The sequence below is a fragment of the Gigantopelta aegis genome, chromosome 5 (genome assembly GCF_016097555.1).
Source record: "Gigantopelta aegis isolate Gae_Host chromosome 5, Gae_host_genome, whole genome shotgun sequence".
Classification (NCBI taxonomy): Eukaryota; Metazoa; Mollusca; class Gastropoda; order Neomphalida; family Peltospiridae; genus Gigantopelta; species Gigantopelta aegis.
Genome location: NC_054703.1, coordinates 20,906,610 through 20,933,700, shown reverse-complemented (window position 1 = coordinate 20,933,700; position 27,091 = coordinate 20,906,610). Strand labels below are relative to the sequence as shown.

Sequence of the window (27,091 nt, the reverse complement as noted above, 5' to 3'; positions counted from 1 at the left end):
GATGATGAATAAATAAATTTGCTCTAGTGGTGTTGTGTCGTTAAATAAAACAATTTTTTTTAAGAGGGCATGTTCAGTCTGAATAACAACTAACAAGACTAAAGTAGGGTCAACACCTTTAATTATATACCTACTGGTTCTCTCTCCTGGACTAAAACCAACTGAGCATGTAAACACATTCCTATACTACGGATGTATTAATTATTAAACCTAGAAATTCATTCAGTGTTTACCGTTCATGTGTGTGTGTGTGTGTATAAGTGTGCATGCATGCATGCATGGTTACTGGTCTCTGAGTGTTGCCTGTTTGTGTGGGTTTATTTAAACATAATCACTAAGACACTCTACAGGCTACATGTCCTGTCCTGGACACAAGAGCTGGCGACATCCGGAACTTGCGCCCATGACAGGCGTGCACTATAACAGCTTGCTCTAAATGTGCACATTAAACATCTTAATCTTTTAACTTGAAGCTACAGGTTTTGTGTGACATTTGAACATAATTAAGACACTACAGGCTACATGTCCTGTCCTGGACACGAGCTGGCGACATCCGGAACTTGCGCCCATGACAGGCGTGCACTATAACAGATTGCTCTAAATGTGCACATTAAAAATCTTGAACTTTTAACTTGAAGCTACAGGTTTTGTGTGACAATGTATCATTTAAAATATCATAATAAAAAAAAAAAAAATGATATTAAATTATATTCAAGGAATGGTCAACTGAATTGTGCTATATGACAGAGGTCTTTAGGGTTTGCAAAATAGTTTTAATGCAAATAACATTTATTTCATAACTTAATTTAATTTTATAATGGAGAGACAGTTACTGGTAGTAATAAATTATGCTTTGTTTGGCTCCTTGGCAAAAAATGTAACATTGCTCCAGTTCCTACCCTTTTGCATATTAACATTATTTTATGAAATTATTAAAACATTCAGTGAAATATATGAGTAAAAGTTTATAAAATTGTAGGCCTATGTACCTCTTTCAACATAGTTTTTGTCCAAAATTAGTCTAAGCGAATTCCTTGAAATAATTAAATAATTATGAGGTGCAAACACAGCTTCACATATTAAGTAAAGTCCAATAATATCCACACCTTTTACAACAGAAATTTATAGCAAACGAAAATAATGTTTTTGCAGGTCTTCGAATTTCACAGAAATTATTGTTTTTGGTACCGTCGGTAGCATGTCGGTAAGATCATGGAACTATCACGACTATTCAACAAAAATAATATATACATGTAAATGTGTATATAACTGTTTTTTAAAAACTGTTTCCGATGGGTTCCCATGATCACAGGCACGGAACCGAGAAAGTGTTTATCATGAAATTTGTAATCCTATATGGCCTGTTTTTGTATATTATTCCAACAAATAAAGTAGCCTACAGACAGATTTGTTATGAATGTAATTCTCTCCTAATTCAGCGATATATGTCATGTCCAAAGGAGATAAAAAAAAGGTAACCTCATTCTGTTATTTATTACAAGCATTTTCATTGAATATTGTAACAAAGGAGAATAGATAATTATGATTTAAAATTTTGGTGATTTTTAAAATAAAAAAGCAATAATTTTATGTCTTTGCAAATGAAGAGTTCAGGCACAAAATGCGATATAAACCATTTTCTATCTAGTTTTTAGTTAAAGCCATTATTGTATGTCAGTAAGGGCTAATTGTAGGCCCACTGTTTTGCTGCAAAATGTGATTGATCCTTATGAAATTGTATTGGGTAAATCCCGTTTTTGTTTATCAAAACGCAATATACGCCAATTAAAAACCCCATTTTTACTGAAAATGAAAAATGGATATATCACGTTTTGCGCCTGAACTCTTCAAATATAGTCCTGATAGGTGTAGTATTAGAATGGGATATACATTTGTATATACCACTGTGTTTTGTTATTTTTGGATTTAGTGTTAAACTGTTATTATTAACTGCAAAACACAGTGGTAATTATGTCATTTATTATTGACCTATCTCAAAAATGCAAAACCTATAGCTATTTTACAACAAAATATCAATTATTACACAAATTGTTTTTGCCAAATTAAAATAAAATTCGCCAACTGGCAGAGCTAGCCCTAGGCTTCAGTAAACATGGCCGTCTGCTTTTCTCAAACAGCTTCTTATTTTTACAGATAATGCACCCCCTGCAGACTCTGTTTGTTGGCATAAGTATCTCACAGAGATGAGGGAGACATTTTCTGCTAGTTTTATTTCATTGCCTGTAGGTTATGAGATTTGATTTTTGTGCCCTGCTAGAGACTGGGTGTGGGATAGACTTGCCTGAACCTTCAGTGAATGGATACAGGCACGTTAAAGGGACATCCATGAGTTTGCTGCATTGTAAGATGTTTCCGACTAATAAAATAGTTCTACGATTAAACTTACATATTAAATATATTTTCTTGTTTAGAATATCAGTGTCTGTATATTCAATGTCTTTCTGGTCATTTTAACATTTGTAAGAAGCCCAAACTGGATTTTGTCTTCAAATAATTTCGTATGTACGAAAAAACAATATTTTAGGAAATGAAATGAAATTTAACCTAGTACAAATATTAGAACGATCAGAAACACGTTTAATATACAGCCATTAATATTTTATGCAGAAAAATATAGTTGATATGTAATTACAATGGTTAAAAAGTCTCTGTTAGTCGGTAACATCTTAAAAATTGCAGCAATCTCAGGAATGTCCCTTTAATACCATTAAACGTTAATACTACTAAAATATTTTTTCGTAGTTGAGTTTAAATGAAACAATATTTTGCGGTAACCTGTCCATGGGTTACCAACCACGAGGCTTGTTTTGAAATCTGGGCCATTCTTGGAGTTACAATGTATCTAGAAACTCTCAACTACAACCCAAATACCATCTGTCAATATTGCACGTAGGTAAAGATTGAATCACTCCATGTGTGGGTGTTGTGTTTTATACCGTCTCATTCACCGGGGTTGTGGGGTTTTATCCGCCTGGGAAGGAAATGCCAACTGGCTGTGTTCTGATCACCTAACATTAGTGATTATAATTACACTATATTATATATATAAATAATGTGCCTAAACAGCCTGTACTGCCCTGTAAATAAAACGAGAATGCACACGTTTGTAGATGTTCATTGTGTATTTGCTGTGAATGTTGTTTTTGTCGCTGTCTCGTGTGGTTCTGACTTCCAGCAATGCTGGACAGCTTCCTTATGTTGGAATGGTCTTTGTTTTACAGTTACAATTAATCAGAATTTATATGGCTGATATTAACATATTGAATGAATCAGAGTGTGGGGCTGATATGAACATATTGAATTAATCAGAACGCATGGCTGATATGAACATATTGAATTAATCAGAATGTGTGGCTGATATGAACATATTGAATTAATCAGAATGTGTGGCTGATATGAACATATTGAATTAATCAGAACATTTGGCTGATATGAACATATTGAATTAATCAAATGTGTGGCTGATATGAACATATTGAATTAATCAGAACATGTTGCTGATATGAACATATTGAATTAATCAGAATGTGTGGCTGATATGAACGTATTGAGTTAATCAGAACTTGTGGCTGATATGAACATATTGAATTAATCAGAATGTGTGGCTGATATGAACATATTGAATTAATCAGAATTGATATGGCTGATATGAACATATTGAATTAATCAGAATTGATATGGCTGATATGAATATATTGAATTAATCAGAATTGATATGGCTGATAGGAACATATTGAATTAATCAGAACGTGTGGCTGATATGAACATATTGAATGATCTTTGTGTTTCAGTTAATCAGAATTTGTGGCTGATTATACAAATATATTGAATGTTCTTTTTGTGTTAAAATTAATCAGAATTTATGCCTGATGTTAATATTTTGAATGATCTTTGTGTTACAATTAATCACAATTTAATTTTGTGGCTACTAGATTATACGAATATATTGAATGGTTTTTGTGTTAAAATTAATCAGAATTTGTGACTAACATGAATATGAATATACATGTATTGAATGGTTTTTGTGTTACAATTAATAAGAATTTGTGACTAATGTGAATATGCATGTATTGAATGATTTTTGTGTTACAATTAATCAGAATTTTTGGCTGATATGAATATATTGAATGGTCATCATGTTACAATTAATCAGAATTTTGTAGTCCTTTTGTAGATGTTTTTTCTGACATTTGTCTTAAGAAAACTAATCTTTGGAGCACGCTTTAGCAAGCTTCAAGGATTGATTTTCTTGAAACAAATTAAAAAAACAAAACATCTACAAAAGGATGAGTGCCAGAAATATTTTGAGTTCAGTCAGTTTTATAATTTCAGTATAATTATTCAAAAATTCATCCATCTATCAGTCCATCCATTCATCCATCTGTCCATCCATCCATCTGTCCGTCCGTCCGTCCATCCATCCATCCCCATCCGTTCGTCCATCCATCCATCCCCATCAGTCCATCCATCCATCCTTCCATGCATACACCCATCCATCCATCCATCCATCCATCCATCCATACATACATACATACATCCACCCACCCATCCATCCATCCATCCATCCATCCATCCATCCATCTACCCACACAAAATTCACTTGCACAGTTGCCCATTCTTCCATGCTTGTGTACTAAAACCATTGACAGGACTGTAATGTTGTAATGTTTTTTTTTCTTCTTCAGATGGCATTTAAGATACGGGCGTCTAAGTTCCGCCATGTGTATGGCAAGGCGTACCGCAAGGAGGCGAGTTACGAGAACATCCGCATCACGCGCAACGCCCACGACAGCAGCTTCTGTTGTGTTAACCCTAACTTCCTCGCTGTCGTCACGGAGAGTGGAGGAGGGGGGTCCTTTGTGGTGCTCCCCTTAGAGAAGGTAACCTGTGTTTGGAGAGCTGCCATATGGCTGCCTATAAAAAACACCCGAACATTCCAGACCTTGCCGTGAAAACAAAATGAGGAGACTAATTAATTGCTCCCTAACATAGATTATGGAGAATTATTTAAGAATTTACCATACTGAGCATTAATATTTAATCCTTTTTTAGTAATTTTTCAAATCTTTTTCTAGTATCTAACATATGATTATTATTAGTCCCCTACCAGTCCAACCAGAGGGGACTATAAGTTTAATCCCCGTCCTGACTGTCTGTCTGTCTGTCTGTCTGTCTGTCTGTGTCTGTCTGTCTGTCTGTCTGTCCATCCATCCGTCCGTCCATCTACACGCTATTCCAGATATAGGTTTCTGGATCTTTTTTTCACAATGCCTTTTCACAAGTTTGACTTTCATAGCGATTTACCCATTTTTGACACCAGAGGGGACTATAAGTTTAATCCCCGTCCTGACTGTCTGTCTGTCTGTCTGTCTGTCTGTCCATCTGTCCATCCATCCGTCCGTCCATCTATTCCAGATATAGGTTTCTGGATCTTTTTTTCACAATGCCTTTTCACAAGTTTGACTTTCATAGCGATTTACCCATTTTTGACACCAGAGGAGACTATAAGTTTAATCCCCGTTCTGACTGTCTGTCCGTCCGTCCGTCCGTCCGTCCGTCCGTCCGTCTATTCCAGATATAGGTTTCTGGATCTTTTTTTCACAATGCCTTTTCACAAGTTTGACTTTCATAGCGATTTACCCATTTTTGACAGCGTTATGACCCTTGAACTTAGGAGATTAAACAATGTATTTTCTGGCCTTTTTTTGTGTGTGACAATGTCTGACGATATTGACCTGAAATTTGGTGTATAGCTTTATCATGTTCTGTTATAGATCAGGTTTGACTTTCATGACAATTTACCAATTTTTTTACGGAGTTATGCCCCTTGAACTTAGGAGATATGAAAAGAAAAATTCTGGACTTTAGTTTTGCAGTGTCTGAAGATACTGAGGTGAAATTTTGTATGTAGCTTTATCATGTACTGTTACTGATCAAGTTTAACATTCATGGTGATTTACCCACTTTTCACAGAGTTATGACCCTTGAATTTAGGAGATAAGAAAAATTGTTGGGTCAGTTAGGGGACATGTATTGCTTTTGCATTACTCTCGAAATGCTTGTTATTGTTAGTCCTGTTAACAGTGAAGTGAATAATAAATATCCCTTACGTATTATTAGACCTTGTTGTGAAAACAATTGAGGGGAGCCATATAAGAAATTGCTGTTTTAAAACCATATAAATTTACTTGCTAAGGTGAGCTAAAAATGACTTGCCGTGAACTAGTCTCAGTGGAGATGCGGGGAATAACTACTGTGGGGAATTGGAATTCCATCACCAATCATTGGTTATTGTGGGTTTGCACCAACTATTCAACTTTTGATTTATACAGTTGGTTGGTGTATATCAGGGGTGGGAATTCTCTTTGGATCAGCTGTTTCCCTCTCATGGAACATTGACTTTCCTCTCATTTTAATCGTCCTTTCTTCCAAAATGTGATTTTAACCTACGATTTGAAGAATTTCTGGGACCCCTCTAGATTTCCTCTTTTTTACTGTTCACCAATTCCCACCCGTGGTATATAGAGATTATTATACGACCTTGTGTGTTGTACTGCTTTTATGAAACGAGTGTCAGGATTTTTGCATTGCCCGAGCGAGAGCAAGGGTACTACATGAATCATGACACGAGTTTTGTAAAATCTGTATGGCTCCCACGCGAGTGTAATAATTTCTTTATTATTCATATTATCCATATTGTTATTGTGAATAACCATGACCATCTCAAAATATTTCAACCACAACTAGAAGGAGACGACAAAATGACATCATATTTCACATGCACAGTCTGAGCTTGGACTGGGGAAGCAACATAACATAACGTCACTTCCTAAAATTACATCATTACACTTGTTTTTACATGTGTGCTTCATATGGTTTTTATTAACTTGGTTATGTTGAACCATATGTATAATAAATGTACAGAACTTCACATACATTGTTTTCGCTTTCTATTTATTGCACGAGTTTAATTTGCACAAGAATATATACCACGAGACCATGTAGCGGTCGAGTGGTATGTTCTTTAGCAAAATAAACAAGTGCAATAAATAAGAAGTGAAAACAGCGTATGTGAAGTTCTGTATTTATTACATACGTTCTTTTATGTTTTACCAAAATGCTTTTTAATATTTCACATCGTAACAACACTTTCTTAAATCTATGATTAATACTCCTTTCATGTCGTCAGTAAATAAGAGGTGCTAACTGCAGTAAAAATAAAAAGGGAATTCCCAATTTAAAAGTTCCGGTCCATATTGCACATATGTGCAATACAAAATAAATTTATCACACGGTTTCAAAATGTCTTTATCACTATAGTAAGATTGAATAGGTATGTAATAAATACCTGTATCATGTATGAACTCAAAAAATATCTGAATTATTGGGACTATTCCCCTACTGTTGTGTTCACCAGGATAGACCCTACAGATAGATCAATTTATCTCTAATTCCTACTCAGTATCTGTTTACATCAGTTCCATTGTCTAAACTTGGAACAATTAACATTTCCGGTGACAATTGATTATGGATTCCAATCTTATCATCACATTGGTAAAGTTCATCTGATCAATTTTTTTATTTATAATTTATCGTTGGAGCATCACGAGGGATAAAGCTATTGTGTTTTCTGATTTCCTCATGTATATTTAATTGTCTTCATATTCGTTCTTACAAATAAAGGCGGGACATAACCCAGTGGCAAAGTGCTCGCTTGATGTGCAGTTGGTCCAGAATCAGTCCCTGTTGGTGGACCATTGGGAGGTGGAGGGATGTAACCCAGTGATAAAGCGCTCGCTTGATATACAGTTGGTCCAGGATCAGTCCCTGTTGGTGGACCATTGGGAGGTGGAGGGATGTAACCCAGTGATAAAGCGCTCGCTTGATATACAGTTGGTCCAGGATCAGTCCCTGTTGGTGGACCATTGGGAGGTGGAGGGATGTAACCCAGTGATAAAGCGCTCGCTTGATATGCAGTTGGTCCAGGATCAGTCCCTGTTGGTGGACCATTGGGAGGTGGAGGGATGTAACCCAGTGATAAAGCGCTGGCTTGATATACAGTTGGTCCAGGATCAGTCCAGTTGGTCCAGGATCAGTCCCTGTTGGTGGACCATTGGGAGGTGGAGGGATGTAACCCAGTGATAAAGCGCTCGCTTGATGTGCAGTTGGTCCAGGATCAGTCCCTGTTGGTGGACCATTGGGAGGTGGAGGGATGTAACCCAGTGATAAAGCGCTCGCTTGATATACAGTTGGTCCAGGATCAGTCCCTGTTGGTGGACCATTGGGAGGTGGAGGGATGTAACCCAGTGATAAAGCGCTGGCTTGATATGCAGTTGGTCCAGGATCAGTCCCTGTTGGTGGACCATTGGGAGGTGGAGGGATGTAACCCAGTGATAAAGCGCTGGCTTGATATGCAGTTGGTCCAGGATCAGTCCCTGTTGGTGGACCATTGGGAGGTTGAGGGATGTAACCCAGTGATAAAGCGCTGGCTTGATATGCAGTTGGTCCAGGATCAGTCCCTGTTGGTGGACCATTGGGAGGTGGAGGGATGTAACCCAGTGATAAAGCGCTTGCTTGATATACAGTTGGTCCAGGATCAGTCCCTGTTGGTGAACCATTGGGAGGTGGAGGGATGTAACCCAGTGATAAAGCGCTCGCTTGATATGCAGTTGGTCCAGGATCAGTCCCTGTTGGTGGACCATTGGGAGGTGGAGGGATGTAACCCAGTGATAAAGCGCTCGCTTGATATACAGTTGGTCCAGGATCAGTCCCTGTTGGTGGACCATTGGGAGGTGGAGGGATGTAACCCAGTGATAAAGCGCTGGCTTGATGTGCAGTTGGTCCAGAATCAGTCCCTGTTGGTGGACCATTGGGAGGTGGAGGGATGTAACCCAGTGATAAAGCGCTCGCTTGATATACAGTTGGTCCAGGATCAGTCCCTGTTGGTGGACCATTGGGAGGTGGAGGGATGTAACCCAGTGATAAAGCGCTGGCTTGATGTGCAGTTGGTCCAGGATCAGTCCCTGTTGGTGGACCATTGGGAGGTGGAGGGATGTAACCCAGTGATAAAGTGCTGGCTTGATATGCAGTTGGTCCAGGATCAGTCCCTGTTGGTGGACCATTGGGAGGTGGAGGGATGTAACCCAGTGATAAAGCGCTCGCTTGATATGCAGTTGGTCCAGGATCAGTCCCTGTTGGTGGACCATTGGGAGGTGGAGGGATGTAACCCAGTGATATAAGCGCTCGCTTGATATATGCAGTTGGTCCAGGATCAGTCCCTGTTGGTGGACCATTGGGAGGTGGAGGGATGTAACCCAGTGATAAAGCGCTCGCTTGATATGCAGTTGGTCCAGGATCAGTCCCTGTTGGTGGACCATTGGGAGGTGGAGGGATGTAACCCAGTGATAAAGTGCTGGCTTGATGCGCGGTCAGTCTAGAATCGATCCCTGTTGGTGGACCCATTTGGCTATTTCTTGACTGGTATATATCAAAGGCCCGTGGTTTGTGCTATTCTGTTTATGGGATGGTGCATATAAAAGAACCTTTACTACTAATGGAAACATATAGCAGGTTTTCGCTGTGAGAATTACCAAATGTTTCACATATCCAATAGCCGCGATGATTAATAAATCAGTGCCTAGCCAGTGAGAGGGGCGGGATGTAGCCCATTAGTAAAGTGCATGCCTGATGCATGGTTGATCCCTGTCGGTGGGCCCACTGGGCTATTTCTTGGGTTTCCTCTCTCTTTGTATGGTCTCTATAACCATTAAATAAAAAAAATTCTTTGTTTCTTTTTTCTTCTTTTTTTGGGGGGTGGGGTGGGGGCTATTTCTCGTTCCAACCAGTGCTTAGCTTAGCTTAATTGTTTTGACATGCTCATATACCACTAAGGTTTCAAGTATGTCTGTCCTGGGTCCCTCTCCTGGACAGCCAGTGCACCAACACTAATATATTAAAGGCTGTGGCATGTGCTATCCTACAATGTATTTGTGGGATGGTGCATTTGGAAGATCACTTGCTATTAATGGACAAACATATTGGGTTTTTCTCTCTAAAACTATAATATTATATGTCAAAATTACCAAATGTTTGACATCCATTAGCCGATAATTAATAAATCAATGTGCTTGATGGTCTCAGGTTTTTTTTAATGTCCCAACCAGTGCCCCAAGCCTGATACATCAAAGGCAGTGGTAAAAAGAAAAAGAAAGGAATGTTTTATTTAACGACACACTCAACACATTTTATTTATGGTTATATGGCATCAGACATATGGTTAAGGACCACACAGATTTTGAGAGGAAACCCGCTGTCGCCACTTCATGGGCTACTCTTTCTGATTAGCAGCAAGGGATCTTTTATTTGCACTTCCCACAGGCAGGATAGCACAAACCATGGCCTTTGTTGAACCAGTTATGGATCACTGGTCGGTGCAAGTGATTTACACCTACCCATTGAGCCTTGCGGAGCACTCACTCAGGGTTTGGAGTAGGCATCTGGATTAAAAATCCCATGCCTCAACTGGGATCTGAACCCAGTACCTACCAGCCTGTTGACCGATGGCCTAACCACGACGCCACTGAGGCCGGTCAAAGGCAGTGGTATGAACTGTCCTGTCTTGAGAAAGTGCTTATAAAAGATCCCATGTTGCTTTATCAGTAGATACTCAAGAGCCATTAAAGGTATTGACATACAGGGATAGAAATAAGTCCTCCAGGAAAGAACATCTAGAAATTTACTTGTCCAAACAGATGATAGGTTTTATTCAAGTGTAAGGATAATCTTTATTGATTGCTCAAAACGAAGCTGCATTGAACATTTTCACTTGTCCACTGGACAACCAAGGAGGTTCATAATGCTTGTCTGAGCAGATCTTAACTTCTCAGGACAAACATACAAACTGCTTATTTCGAACTCTGACATATTGATGTACCATATACTATTAATTCGCATGCTAAGGGGAGCTAAAAATTACTCTTGAACTAGTTTCATGGGAGTAATGGGGGGAGTAATGGGGGGGTGGGGTGGGGGGGGGGCAAGAGTGATACACGTTGCTCGCTTTAAATGGCAAGGTTTGGTTTTCTCTCTTTCTCTGGACCAAGTGTTGAAATAACCACATGTTAGACAAGGAACAGCTATAGTTTAAAATGTGATGAGTCGTCGTCATAGAAATATTCCTTTCATTTGGTTCGTTTCAGTGTGGACGAGTGGACATCAACACTCCACGCGTGTGCGGCCACGCTGGGGCCATCCTCGACATCAAGTGGAACCCATTCAACGATCACATCATAGCATCCTGTTCAGAAGATTCCACCGTAAGTACAGTCTGAGTACGTTTTTTGTCCTGCCTGTGGTGATGGGAGAGTGCTTGCCTGAAGTGTGAAAGTTTCTTCGTTTGAAGACATCACTGTAAGTACAGTCTGAGTAGGGTTTTATTTGTCTCACTTGAGGTGTGGTGTAGTCCAGTGGTAGAGTGCTTGCTTGAAGTGTGAAAGTTTCTTGGTTTGAAGACATCACTATAAGTACAGTTTGAGTAGGGTTTTATTTGTCTCACTTGAGGTGTGGTGTAGTCCAGTGGTAGAGTGCTTGCCTGAAGTGTGAAAGTTTCTTCGTTTGAAGACATCACTATAAGTAACAGTCCGAGTAGGTTCTTTTTTGTCTCACTTGAGGTGTGGTGTAGTCCAGTGGTAGAGTGCTTGCCTGAAGTGTGAAAGTTTCTTGGTTTGAAGACATCACTGTAAGTAACAGTCCGAGTAGGGTTTTATTTGTCTCACTTGAGGTGTGGTGTAGTCCAGTGGTAGAGTGCTTGCCTGAAGTGTGAAAGTTTCTTCGTTTGAAGACATCACTATAAGTACAGTTTAAGTAGTTTTTTTGCAATGCATGATGTATGTGTTAACTCAGTGGTAGTGGTACAGGTAGAGTGCTTACCTACAGTGCGATAGCTTCCTGTGTGGAAGACATCACTATAAGTACAGTTTAAAGGAAACATGACACGAGACCATATTATAGCTCATTTTAAAAGAAAAATGATATAAAAATAATATACAAATAACTTTATAACAATAAAATATGTGTAGTTAACTTAAAATGAAGAAATTACGCTAATCAGTATCAAAGTACGATTTATGCATATTTCTTCGTGAGCGTTCGGAAAAAAGGGAAGTGACGTCAGAGCCGCTGTACTCTTCCATTGTTGTTAACTGTTTATATATGGAGTAAGGGGCTTACGATCTTTTCAGTCCAACAGTGCCGTACTGCGCGGCCTTTGGGTGTAAAAATAAACAGTTTAAACGATCGGGATTGTCTTTTTATGGTTTTCCAAAGGATTGTATCCGAAGAAAGACGCGTGTATTTTATCGCAAAAGAAAAGATTGGACACCAACACCGCATAGTACTTTGGTGTCAGCCTATTTACAGCCCGGAGCCCGAACGTTATCCGGAGACAAAAACAGTACTCGGTTGCGAATGCCGAGGTGTACATTGTACATATTTGGCACAAAGATACACCTCAGCATGATGTATTTATATATGTTAAAACAAAAATGTAGAATTTTTTATTTATTTATTTTTTTGGAAAAAAAAAGATTTTTCATGTTAGGGCTGTAGGCCTACATAACAAAATCTGTATTCACCGTCCGAAGAAGGAAACGTCAATAAGTAATTAAATATGGCATATACAAACATGGGATTTGGCATGAGGATACATCTCAGTACGATGTATTTAAATATGTTTTTAAAAAACGTGTAGAAAACAATAATAATAATTTAAATAATGTTTTTAATCTTCGGGCGGAATACGTCACAAAAACGTTCCTCATCGCCCGAAGCCCCAAAGCAACACGAAGTTCAATACAAAATAAACCACTACTGTCGGTGTCGAAATAAATATTATGTTTCATTCACGGGCTGACTTGAGAATCGGAGTGTTGTTTTAGTTAATTGGTCCATTCTTTCCGTGGCCTGCACATGTGATTCCTGATTGGCAGGTGTATATTGCAGGGTATCGACCAGGTAAGTGATTACCACGGTCTAGACATATGTACAAAATACGTGCCAGTTTTTTTAAGATCACAGGGTATTGTGGCGTAACCTGTCGCGACTATAGTACAATGTTAATGGACATTATCAGCCGCCCTGCTTCATTACTGTAAATAATGCTGTAAAACCCTTGATTAAGTAGACTTTCCCATCTAAAATTAAAAAACTGACCAATTACGTAGTACCAAAGAAAAGAAAATTATCACTTGGGTATCGTGAGTGGTCGTTTTTATTCTAACGCACCCTACCAATAGGCCTAATAATATGCTACTTTTTTATGAGAGAAAAATACTATAACCCCATTTCGTTCTATTGATGCAAATAGAAATATATTTAGTTTAAAAGTTGATTATACTCTCAAGTCATTTATGTTATTTTACAAGCCAGGTTAATGAAAGTGAAGCGCCTTGTAAATTATAGCGTTTGTTTACACTGTGCATACAGATTTCATTATGTACAGCCCGAACATAAAAAATGCGATATTTTCTAAAAAAACCCACCCAAAAATGTTTGTCCTACATTTATATTTTTTACATATTTAAATACATCATATCGAGGTGTATCTTTATGCTAAATATGAACAGTATACACCTCGGCATTAGCATCCGAGTTTTGGTTTTGTCTCCGGGTTACTTTCGGGCTCCGGGCTGTAAATTGGTCGACCGGTCTGGTCTGGCACCATCAGTTTCTCCACCCTCCGACTCGCTATCCGTTTTTTCTTCAGTATCACTGTTGTAAGTAAATGTGTGTCTTTCTTCATTTACTAACAGCTCATATTGATACGGCAAAACGTTTTGCGAACGAACACTCATTGTTTTGGTAAGCTGTGCAAGTCTTAGATTCTTTATGAGTGGTACGGACTAATGCTTTTAAGTGTAAGGCTTCAGATCAAGCGACGCGTCTCTGACGTCACGGACCTCGTGATTGCCCTGCTCATTAAAGATCGGCAATTTCCGCTAAGAGCTCGTTTCTGGGGTTCTTTTATGGAGATATTTTAAGTAATTAATTTTTTATAATGTTTTTTTTTAGGTGATTCAATTTATAATTAATTGTACATGGTTGGTGCCAAATATGGTTTACGTGACATGTTTCCTTTAAGTAGGTTTTTTGCAATGCATGATGTATGTGTTAACTCAGTGGTAGTGGTACAGGTAGAGTGCTTACCTACAGTGCGATAGCTTCCTGTGTGGAAGACATCACTATAAGTACAGTTTAAGTAGGTTTTTTGCAATGCATGATGTATGTGTTAACTCAGTGGTAGTGGTACAGGTAGAGTACTTACCTACAGTGCGATAGCTTCCTGTGTGGAAGACATCACTATAAGTACAGTTTGAGTAGGTTTTTTGCAATGCATGATGTATGTGTTAACTCAGTGGTAGTGGTACAGGTAGAGTACTTACCTACAGTGCGATAGCTTCCTGTGTGGAAGACATCACTATAAGTACAGTTTAAGTAGGTTTTTTGCAATGCATGATGTATGTGTTAACTCAGTGGTAGTGGTACAGGTAGAGTACTTACCTACAGTGCGATAGCTTCCTGTGTGGAAAACATCACTATAAGTACAGTTTAAGTAGGTTTTTTGCAATGCATGATGTATGTGTTAACTCAGTGGTAGTGGTACAGGTAGAGTGCTTACCTACAGTGCGATAGCTTCCTGTGTGGAAGACATCACTATAAGTACAGTTTAAGTAGGTTTTTTGCAATGCATGATGTATGTGTTAACTCAGTGGTAGTGGTACAGGTAGAGTACTTACCTACAGTGCGATAGCTTCCTGTGTGGAAGACATCACTATAAGTACAGTTTGAGTAGGTTTTTTGCAATGCATGATGTATGTGTTAACTCAGTGGTAGTGGTACAGGTAGAGTACTTACCTACAGTGCGATAGCTTCCTGTGTGGAAGACATCACTATAAGTACAGTTTAAGTAGGTTTTTTGCAATGCATGATGTATGTGTTAACTCAGTGGTAGTGGTACAGGTAGAGTACTTACCTACAGTGCGATAGCTTCCTGTGTGGAAGACATCACTATAAGTACAGTTTGAGTAGGTTTTTTACAATGCATGATGTATGTCTTAACTCAGTGGTAGTGGTACAGGTAGAGTGCTTACCTACAGTGCGATAGCTTCCTGTTTGGAAAAAGAAAGAAAGAAATGTTTTATTTAATGATGCACTCAACACATTTTATGTATGGTTATATGGCATCGGACATATGGTTGAGGACCACACAGATATTGAGAGAAGAAACCCACTGTCACCACTTCACAGGCTACTCTTTTCGATTAGCAGCAAGGGTTCTTTTATATGCACCATCCCACAGACAAGGTAGTACATACCACGGGCAGTGTGATAGCTTCCTGTTTGGAAGACATCACCATAAGTACAGTTTCAGTAGGTTTTTTGTTTCACCTATAACGAAAGTTGTGGAAGATTGTTACAATGTGTGTTGGTTTCTCATTTAAATAAAAGATTACTTGCCGCTAATCAAGTAAGAGTAGCCATTTTGATGGCAGCGAGTTTCTTGTTTCACTCTCTACGTAAAATGTCACAATTACCATTCAGAGCCCTCAAAAGTACCCGGTCTCCAGCGGCAAATCGCCGCCTGAAACAGCTTTTGCCGCCACCTACTTTTCGTTGATGGTAAAAAAAAAGTGCTTTCTCTTCTTTAATAAAGTCTCCTACAAAAGGGATCCAAACAAGGTGCCAAAGTAGTTGTTTATTTGTCTTGAAACGCGATTAGTTCACATCGAAATTTGATTTTTCAAATGTTTCTAGGGGAGGGCCCCCAGACCCCCCGCTTTGCCCCCTGCTATCATCACTGTTGTAGCCTGCTACTTCTTAAACTATTGAGGGCGCTGACCATTAAGCACCTACATGTACAGGTAATAGCCATTTAATTGTTCAAATAAGAATGTGCTGGGGTGCAATAAACAAATATTCCTTTCATTTTATCACAACAAGGGTTACAATGACAGTCAGACACATAATGGCTAAAATTAAAATAAATAAATACTGGAGTGTCATTAAACAAACATGTTTTTCCTTTGTTCTCATTGTACAGGTAAAAATATGGCAGATACCCGAACAGGGCCTCACAGGTAACCTCTCTGATTGGTTGGTCGACATGCACGGACACCACAGAAGAATTGGTTATTTGGAGTGGCACCCGACAGCGGATAATATTCTCCTGTCAGCTGGTTTTGATTACAAGGTTAGACTGGATTCTGTTACTATTTTTGTCTTGCCTTATGACGAAGACCGAAGACAAAATACAGGTTTTACTTTTCCGGCAGCTTGAGAATCAGTTGGAATTTTATCACCAACCGATAAACTTTTGATTTCACAATCCTTTAAAATTATAGAACAGAACAGAACCAAGTTTATTCAATATTAAAGCCACAGGCCCAAAATACACACACACACACACACACACACACACACACACAAAAAGAAGTCATATATATTTTGTCGCATGCAAGTGGTTGACTAACAAAACATCATCACTTAGCTTTCTTATCACATATACCTGATATAAAAACAATGACAAATTGTACAGCAATAGTTCATTTGTAGATGACATCAGCTTCACAAAAATAATCGAAGGTGGTACATGGTACAAAATTATATAAAACATCAAACAAGCAGAAATTGGCATTAACAATGTTTACAGTGGTTTTAAAATTTGAATAGTTTTTGTTTAATAAACATCAAACAAGTGGAACTGTTGTGTATAAATCTGTATTTTGTGAATGAAAATGTTCTTTATAAGTTTTTACTCTTGATATATTTTCTGTATTTCATATGGAACATAGAACAAGGAGAACTTTATATTGTACATTTCGATATTAAAAATGTTTTCAACATACATGTAAACATTTAAAATTTTGTGTCTATTGCGATATTTTCATTGTTTTATATTGAACATGGAACAAGTGGATCTATATATAAATCTTTACTTTGGAATTTAAAATGCTCTTTTGACAATTGCTATATTTTCAGTGTTTGATATGTGGAACATAGAACAAGCAGAACTGTATATCAATCTATATGGAACATCGAACAAGATGAATGTTGTTTAAAATTTTGACAATGCTATATTTTTAGTGTTTGATATGGAACATCGAACAGGCTGAGCCAGTGAATGTTATCAACTGCCACAGGGAGACGATATTCTCCATATCGTGGAACCACGAAGGCAGTCTGTTCGCTACCACATCCAAGGACAAGAAACTCAGAGTTATTGATCCTCGCACGGCTTCCGTCGTCGCGGTGAGTAGTCTTAAAAAAACCCACCAACATGTCTGCGCAGATTTCAAGGGCTAAAGTAACTGGTGCTTGATACTAGTGACAATTCCAATCAACTGGCAGAGCGGGGCAACACTTACCCCAGTGGTAAAGTGCAGGCTTTCTTTCTTTCCAACTTTACCTGTAGAAAGATCAAGTCAAAGTTTGTTTTGTTTAACGACACCTCTAGAGCACATTGATTTATTAATCGTCGACTGTTGCGGCTTGATACTAGTGACAGTTCCAATCAACTGGCAAAGCGGGGCAACACTTACCACAGTGGTAAAGCGCTTACCTGATGCACAGTCATTCTTTCTTTCCAACTTTACCTGTAGAAAGATCAAGTTAAAGTTTGATACTAGTGACAGTTTCAATCAACTGGCAAAGCGGGGCAACACTTACCACAGTGGTAAAGCGCTTACCTGATGCAGTCATTCTTTCTTTCCAACTTTACCTGTAGAAAGATCAAGTCAAAGTTTGATACTTTATATAGTGAGAGTTCCAATCAACTGGCAAAGCGGGGCAACACTTACCACAGTGGTAAAGTGCTTACCTGATGCACAGTCATTCTTTCTTTCCAACTTTACCTGTAGAAAGATCAAGTCAAAGTTTGATACTTTATATAGTGACAGTTCCAATCAACTGGCAAAGCGGGGCAACACTTACCACAGTGGTAAAGTGCTTACCTGATGCACAGTCATTCTTTCTTTCCAACTTTACCTGTAGAAAGATCAAGTCAAAGTTTGATACTTTATATAGTGACAGTTCCAATCAACTGGCAAAGCGGGGCAACACTTACCACAGTGGTAAAGTGCTTACCTGATGCACAGTCATTCTTTCTTTCCAACTTTACCTGTAGAAAGATCAAGTCAAAGTTTGATACTTTATATAGTGACAGTTCCAATCAACTGGCAAAGCGGGGCAACACTTACCACAGTGGTAAAGTGCTTACCTGATGCACAGTCATTCTTTCTTTCCAACTTTACCTGTAGAAAGATCAAGTCAAAGTTTGATACTTTATATAGTGACAGTTCCAATCAACTGGCAAAGCGGGGCAACACTTACCACAGTGGTAAAGTGCTTACCTGATGCACAGTCATTCTTTCTTTCCAACTTTACCTGTAGAAAGATCAAGTCAAAGTTTGATACTTTATATAGTGACAGTTCCAATCAACTGGCAAAGCGGGGCAACACTTACCACAGTGGTAAAGCGCTTACCTGATGCACAGTCATTCTTTCTTTCCAACTTTACCTGTAGAAAGATCAAGTTAAAGTTTGATACTAGTGACAGTTCCAATCAACTGGCAAAGCGGGGCAACACTTACCACAGTGGTAAAGTGCTTACCTGATGCACAGTCATTCTTTCTTTCCAACTTTACCTGTAGAAAGATCAAGTCAAAGTTTGATACTTTATATAGTGACAGTTCCAATCAACTGGCAAAGCGGGGCAACACTTACCACAGTGGTAAAGCACTTACCTGATGTACAGTCATTCTTTCTTTCCAACTTTACCTGTAGAAAGATCAAGTCAAAGTTTGATACTAGTGACAGTTCCAATCAACTGGCAAAGCGGGGCAACACTTACCACAGTGGTAAAGTGCTTACCTGATGCACAGTCATTCTTTCTTTCCAACTTTACCTGTAGAAAGATCAAGTCAAAGTTTGATACTTTATATAGTGACAGTTCCAATCAACTGGCAAAGCGGGGCAACACTTACCACAGTGGTAAAGTGCTTACCTGATGCACAGTCATTCTTTCTTTCCAACTTTACCTGTAGAAAGATCAAGTCAAAGTTTGATACTTTATATAGTGACAGTTCCAATCAACTGGCAAAGCGGGGCAACACTTACCACAGTGGTAAAGTGCTTACCTGATGCACAGTCATTCTTTCTTTCCAACTTTACCTGTAGAAAGATCAAGTCAAAGTTTGATACTTTATATAGTGACAGTTCCAATCAACTGGCAAAGCGGGGCAACACTTACCACAGTGGTAAAGTGCTTACCTGATGCACAGTCATTCTTTCTTTCCAACTTTACCTGTAGAAAGATCAAGTCAAAGTTTGATACTTTATATAGTGACAGTTCCAATCAACTGGCAAAGCGGGGCAACACTTACCACAGTGGTAAAGCGCTTACCTGATGCACAGTCATTCTTTCTTTCCAACTTTACCTGTAGAAAGATCAAGTTAAAGTTTGATACTAGTGACAGTTCCAATCAACTGGCAAAGCGGGGCAACACTTACCACAGTGGTAAAGTGCTTACCTGATGCACAGTCATTCTTTCTTTCCAACTTTACCTGTAGAAAGATCAAGTCAAAGTTTGATACTTTATATAGTGACAGTTCCAATCAACTGGCAAAGCGGGGCAACACTTACCACAGTGGTAAAGCACTTACCTGATGCACAGTCATTCTTTCTTTCCAACTTTACCTGTAGAAAGATCAAGTCAAAGTTTGATACTAGTGACAGTTCCAATCAACTGGCAAAGCGGGGCAACACTTACCGCAGTGGTAAAGTGCTTACCTGATGCACAGTCATTCTTTCTTTCCAACTTTACCTGTAGAAAGATCAAGTCAAAGTTTGATACTTTATATAGTGACAGTTCCAATCAACTGGCAAAGCGGGGCAACACTTACCACAGTGGTAAAGTGCTTACCTGATGCACAGTCATTCTTTCTTTCCAACTTTACCTGTAGAAAGATCAAGTCAAAGTTTGATACTTTATATAGTGACAGTTCCAATCAACTGGCAAAGCGGGGCAACACTTACCACAGTGGTAAAGTGCTTACCTGATGCACAGTCATTCTTTCTTTCCAACTTTACCTGTAGAAAGATCAAGTCAAAGTTTGATACTTTATATAGTGACAGTTCCAATCAACTGGCAAAGCGGGGCAACACTTACCACAGTTGTAAAGCGCTTACCTGATGCACAGTCATTCTTTCTTTCCAACTTTACCTGTAGAAAGATCAAGTTAAAGTTTGATACTAGTGACAGTTCCAATCAACTGGCAAAGCGGGGCAACACTTACCACAGTGGTAAAGTGCTTACCTGATGCACAGTCATTCTTTCTTTCCAACTTTACCTGTAGAAAGATCAAGTCAAAGTTTGATACTTTATATAGTGACAGTTCCAATCAACTGGCAAAGCGGGGCAACACTTACCACAGTGGTAAAGCACTTACCTGATGCACAGTCATTCTTTCTTTCCAACTTTACCTGTAGAAAGATCAAGTCAAAGTTTGATACTTTATATAGTGACAGTTCCAATCAACTGGCAAAGCGGGGCAACACTTACCACAGTGGTAAAGTGCTTACCTGATGCACAGTCATTCTTTCTTTCCAACTTTACCTGTAGAAAGATCAAGTCAAAGTTTGATACTTTATATAGTGACAGTTCCAATCAACTGGCAAAGCGGGGCAACACTTACCACAGTGGTAAAGTGCTTACCTGATGCACAGTCATTCTTTCTTTCCAACTTTACCTGTAGAAAGATCAAGTCAAAGTTTGATACTTTATATAGTGACAGTTCCAATCAACTGGCAAAGCGGGGCAACACTTACCACAGTGGTAAAGTGCTTACCTGATGCACAGTCATTCTTTCTTTCCAACTTTACCTGTAGAAAGATCAAGTCAAAGTTTGTTTTGTTTTAACGACACCTCTAGCGCACATTGATTTATGGATGTTAAACATTTGATAATTCTGACATACAGTCTTAGTTAGTTTGTTTTGTTTAACGACACCTCTAGCGCACATTGATTTATTAATCATCGGCTGTTGGATGTTAAACATTTGATAATTCTGACTTACAGTCTTAGAGAGCAAACCTGCCACTTTTTTTCATTAGTAACGAGGGATCTTTTATATGCACCATCCCACAGACAGGATAGCACATACCACTGCAAGTCATGGTGAACTGGCTGGAATGAGAAATAGCCCAGTGGGCTCACCGATGGAAATCGATCCTAGAGTGACTGTGCATCAGGTGATTTCTTTATCACTGAGTTAGTTTACCGGCCTCGGTGGCGTCGTGGCAGGCCATCAGTCTACAGGCTGGTAGGTACTGGGTTCGGATCCCAGTCGAGGCATGGGATTTTTAATCCAGATGCCGACTCCAAACCCTGAGTGAGTGCTCCGCAAGGCTCAATGGGTAGGTGTAAACCACTTGCACCGACCAGTGATCCATAACTGGTTCAACAAAGGCCATGGTTTGTGCTATCCTGCCTGTGGGAAGCGCAAATAAAAATCCCTTGCTGCTAATCGGAAGAGTAGCCCATGTAGTGGCGACAGCGGGTTTCCTCTTAAAATCTGTATGGTCCTTAACCATATGTCTGACGCCATATAACCGTAAATAAAATGTGTTGAGTGCATCGTTAAATAAAACATTTCTTTCTTTCTTTATCACTGAGTTACGTCCCGCCCCTTGACTGTGGAAGGAATGGCAGTCCCAAGACAGTTGAGACAAATCTAAACCTTCACAAGACAGTTAAAGGAACATTCCTGAGTTTGCTGCATTGTAAGATGTTTCCGACTAATAAAATAAGTCTACGATTAAAATTACGTATTAAATATATTTTCTTGTTTAGAGTATCAGTATCTGTAAATTCAATCTGTTTCTGGTCATCTTAATATTTGTAAGAAGCCCAAACTAGATTATGTCTTCAAATAATTTTGTACGTACGAAAAAACTATATTTTAGGAAATAAAATGATATTTAACCTAGTATAAATATTAGAACAATCAGAAACACGTTTAATATACAGCCACTAATATTTTATACAGATAAATATATTTAATATGTAATTACAATCGTTAAAAAGTCTCTGTTAGTAGATAACATCTTAAATTTTGCAGCAAACTCAGGAATGTCCCTTTAACAAATACACAATGTACCTGCAAGAGAATATCTTCAGAATTATGGCTTTTTAATTTTATTTTTAGGAAGCTGACACATACAATTGTTCGAAGGCAAGAGAACATCTTAAGAATTAAAAAAATTTAATTTTATTTTTAGGAAGCTGATACACACAACGGTTCGAAGGCATCCAAGAATGTATTCATCAGTAACCACAAAATATTTACAACGGGGTTTGCTCGAACCAGTGCTAGACAGTATGCACTCTGGGATATTGTGAGTTTGGTTTGAAAATATATATATACACACATGCACGCACACACGCGCACGCATGCACACATACACACACACACACACACACACATAAACACGCACATACACACACACACATACAAACACACACATACAAACACGCACACACATACACACACACACATACAAACACGCACGCACATACACACACAAAAATACTTTTAAAACAGCATCTGTATCAGATGACACACACGCAGTAGCAAAACATACTATAATTATGTTATGGCCGAGAGGTTGACTTGTATTTCATGGTCCAGTGATTTTTATTAACTCCCAACTTGTAGTAATAGTAGTTTATTTACTTTAAACTGTGTGGCTCACAAGCATACAATTGTATACAATATTATAAAACATATATAAACAGTTATCAGTATAAACATAAACAAGTGGACAATTACACGTTGCGATCTCAACTCCAGGTTTGATTGACCAGGATTTTGTGAATTTGGTTAAAAAAATCTGTATCCAAATTCAAGTTTAAATTAGCCAAATGGCCACAATGATGCTAAATCTACAAAGGGCAGGTGTTTTTCGAATCAGCTTTTTGCCAAATTATTAATAAAATACATTGGCCATATATTGAAGACTATGAGTTGGAATTTAAAAAAAAAAATTGACAATCTCTTTAGAACAGTGTGTTCTAGTGTCATTAAGCAGCTGCCGGGCTCAAAATAGGAAGTAAAATTTGGCCTGCTGTTATTTTAGATCCCCCCCCCCCGCTCTGCTAAGAAAATAATATGACCTGCTGGGTCAAGTGAGGGTTTGGTATAGTGTGGATTTTATGATTTTGGTTTTTAAAAATCTGTAGCCGAATTCAAGTATAAATTAGTCAAATGGCCAAAATGATGCTAGATCTATAAAGGGCAGTTGTTTATCGAATCAGCTTTTTGCCAAATTAATAATTAAATACATTGACCATATTGAAGATTTTGTTAGTTAGATGTATTGAGGACAATTTCTTTAGATCAGTGGGTTCAGGTGTTGTTAAGCAGATACTGGGCTGGAAATAAGTAAAATTTTGCCTGCTGTTTTTTTTTTTCTACAATAGCAGGCGAAAAGAAATACGCTATGCTAAGAAAATAATATGACCTGCTGTTAAATAGCAAATGAGATAATTGTACAAACATCTCTCTCTTGAAAAAACAACCTGTGATTTTTGTTTAATTTTAGCAGTTGAATTTCTATTTTACCTGCTAGGTCTAAAAATGGAATGCTTTTCACTTTTCGTAGGCAGATATTTCGAGCCCTGCACTATATAAGTGGTCTGTTTTGTAGGATGGTGTTTTACCAGTGCCGATAATTGTCCATTTTTTAAGATCTAGCAGTTTAAATAGAAATTCACCTGATGGGTCTTAATTAAAAAATGGACTGCTTTTCACTTTTCGTAGGCTGCTATTTTTCGAGCCCTGCACTATAAAAGTGGTCTATTTTGTAGGATGGTGTTTTACAAGTGCCGATGATTGTCCATTTTTTAAGATCTAGCAGTTTAAATAGAAATTCACCTGATAGGTCTTAATTAAAAAATGGACTGCTTTTCACTTTTCGTAGGCTGCTATTTTTCGAGCCCTGCACTATAAAAGTGGTCTATTTTGTAGGATGGTGTTTTACAAGTGCCGATGATTGTCATTTTTTAAAGATCTAGCAGTTTAAATAGAAATTCACCTGATAGGTCTTAATTAAAAAATGGACTGCTTTTCACTTTTCGTAGGCTGCTATTTTTCGAGCCCTGCACTATAAAAGTGGTCTATTAGGATGGTGTTTTACAAGTGCCGATGATTGTCATTTTTTAAAGATCTAGCAGTTTAAATAGAAATTCACCTAATACATGTAGGTCCTAATTACAAAATGGCTGCTTTCACTTTTCGTAGGCCGATATTTCGAACCCTGCACTATAAAAGTGGTCTATTTTGTAGGATGGTCTTTTACAAGTGCCAATGATTGTGAAAATCAGTCCAGTTTTTAAGATCTAGCAGTTTAAATAGAAATTCTCCTGATGGGTCTTAATTACAAAATGGCTGCTTTGCACATTTTGCAGGCTGCTATTTTGAGCCATGAGATGTCCCTATCCTTGTTGTGTGATAAACGTGTAATATTTTGTGTTTTTAGAGGAACATGTCCGCTCCACAGCATCAAAACGACATCGACAGCTCCAGTGGCGTGCTCATGCCATACTTCGACTACGACACTAACGTCATGTTTATCCCAGGCAAGGTGAGACAACTCTTTATGGCTGCTTGTCTTTACTTAAAAAATTACATTGTTTGTTACATGATATTAAATGAACTTCCGTTTTGTATCATGTTTATGTCCAGAGTGAAATGATTTTCATTTGTCACAAGTTTTAGCTATTGACAATGAAAATTATTTCACGAGGGACATAAACATGATGCAAAATTGTAGCAATTTTAATATCCTATTTATTACCCATCGATCATAATTTATATCACTTAACTCATTTAGTTGACATTCTTGTAAGGTTGTAGTGCACCAGTCGATGATGTCATTGTGCGATGTCGAAGTGTTGTCCCACTTAGCATTCTTGTAGGATGTATCATTTTGATATGTAACAACATATTTTTAACCATATGGGTAATAAAATTGGGATTACTACATGTAAAGTCCATTTCTTCATGCAGTCCTATTTCTAAAGAAGTCTGCCTTTTCATAATATTTAGAATGAAAGAAAGAAAGAAATGTTTTATTTAACGATGCACTCAACACATTTTATTTACGGTTATATGGCGTCAGACATGATTAAGGACCACACAGATATTGAGAGAGGAAACACGCTGTCGCCACTTCATGGGCAACTCTTTTCGATTAGCAGCAAGGGATCTTTCCCACAGACAGGGTAGTACATACCACAGCCTTTGATGTACTGGCAGGAATGAGAAATAGCCCAATGGGTCTACCGATGGGGATCGAATTTAGAATAAAGTCAGCCTTGTTTTGAAATCCACTTTTCAACTAAGTCAAGTTTAATTAAACATAAAAGTCCACATCAAGGCCACTTGTTTGTTGAGTTAAATTACTAATTAAAGTCCACTTCAAAAGAGCTCACTAAACCCATATTGTCATAAAGTTAATCTCATAAAATTTTCTCATGAAGTCCCATTTTAACATGTTAAGTAATGTCTCTGTTTAAAACCACAAGTTTAAAATCTCAACGTTTCGTCAACTAAATGTTTACATCATTAGAAGAAACTAAACATACAACCAGGAGTTCAGCCTTTGAAACCAGTAGGATGAAAAACAGTTCAAGTAAAACACCAGAGTTAAAAGATAAGCTGACTGAGTGGACTGATAAAAGAAGGATATAAAAAGAGTTCAGATAAAAGAATCATAATGTCACCAGGTAAGCTACTAAGTCTACTAGGGCCTCCACGAGTCCAAAATATTGTACTAAAGTACTCGGCGGTCAAAATCTACCCGGACCAGAGTACCCGACACTTACTGTAGATGATGATGAGATTAAGGAATAAAGTAAAATAGCATTATGCATCCTAATTCCAGCGCTGAACATGGATGCCAAATCATGCCATTGTATTGCATTTAAAAAAAACGGTTGATACGTGCAGTGTTGTGACGGACGAACAGCCAGTTTGAAAAGAGAAACTAGCGCATGATCATACAATTATTATGTAACTTATATTGTTAATTATCTATTGCTGAAAGTATTGTCCTGCATTGATCATTGTATTGCACCTTGTACGGGTATTTGAATCCTGTGAACAGACTCGAGTCTTGCTAAACTCGACCTGTACTCGAGTACTCTTGGAGACCCTAAAGTCTACTATGAAAAAAATTGAAGTTTGTTTTATTTAACGACACCACTAGAGCACATTGATTTATTAATCATTGGCTATTGGATGTCAAACATTTGGTAATTTTGACATATAGTCTTAGAGAGAAAACCCGCTAAATTTTTCCATTAGCAGCAAGGGGTCTTTTATATACACCATCCCATAGACAGGACAGCACATACCACTGCCTTTGATATACCAATTGTGGGCACTGGCTGGAATGAAGTCTGCTTTGACAAGAAAGGTCCACATTATCATATAACCAGGCCATTTTGACGTCTGCTTTATGATAAAGTGCACTTCCTGATGACATTCACCTTCTAATGAAAATGATGTGTTTTGTTTCAGGGAGATGGGAATATTCGTTACTATGAAATAGTGGATGAATCTCCATATATACATTATCTCAGTGAATATATGTCTTCTTCACCACAGAGAGGACTCGGTAAGTTTAATTAATTGTAATAAGAACATTTCAAGAGTTTACAACCAGAAAAAAAATGAAAAAAAAAAGTTTGAAGACATCAGAAAAGAAAGCAGTTTTTATTATTTATTCAATTTAAATAGCTTTCTGTCATGCCTGTTACATGTGTGTCCACTCTAAACACAAAGAAGTTAAAGGGAGATTCCCGAGTTTGCTGCAATTTTTAAGATGTTATTGACTAACAGAGATTTTTTAACTATTTTAATTACATATCAAATATGTTTTTCTGCATAAAATATTAATGGCTGTATATTAAACGTGTTTCTGATCATTCTAATATTTGTACTAGGTTAAATT

General features: G+C 38.0%; 1 protein-coding gene across 8 annotated transcripts in view; it reads left to right on the top strand.

The window, feature by feature from the left end:
* The window catches only part of LOC121373386 (coronin-2B-like), a 79,753-nt gene that overhangs the window by 18,312 nt on the left and 34,350 nt on the right, over positions 1-27,091 (top strand). For all 8 annotated transcript variants that reach the window (XM_041500015.1, XM_041500017.1, XM_041500022.1 and 5 more), the window contains exons 3-9: positions 4,707-4,901; positions 11,220-11,336; positions 16,118-16,267; positions 17,161-17,325; positions 22,355-22,471; positions 24,614-24,718; positions 26,659-26,755. In XM_041500015.1, the coding sequence (XP_041355949.1) occupies positions 4,707-4,901; positions 11,220-11,336; positions 16,118-16,267; positions 17,161-17,325; positions 22,355-22,471; positions 24,614-24,718; positions 26,659-26,755 (946 nt within the window). The remainder of the gene's footprint in view (positions 1-4,706; positions 4,902-11,219; positions 11,337-16,117; positions 16,268-17,160; positions 17,326-22,354; positions 22,472-24,613; positions 24,719-26,658; positions 26,756-27,091) is intronic.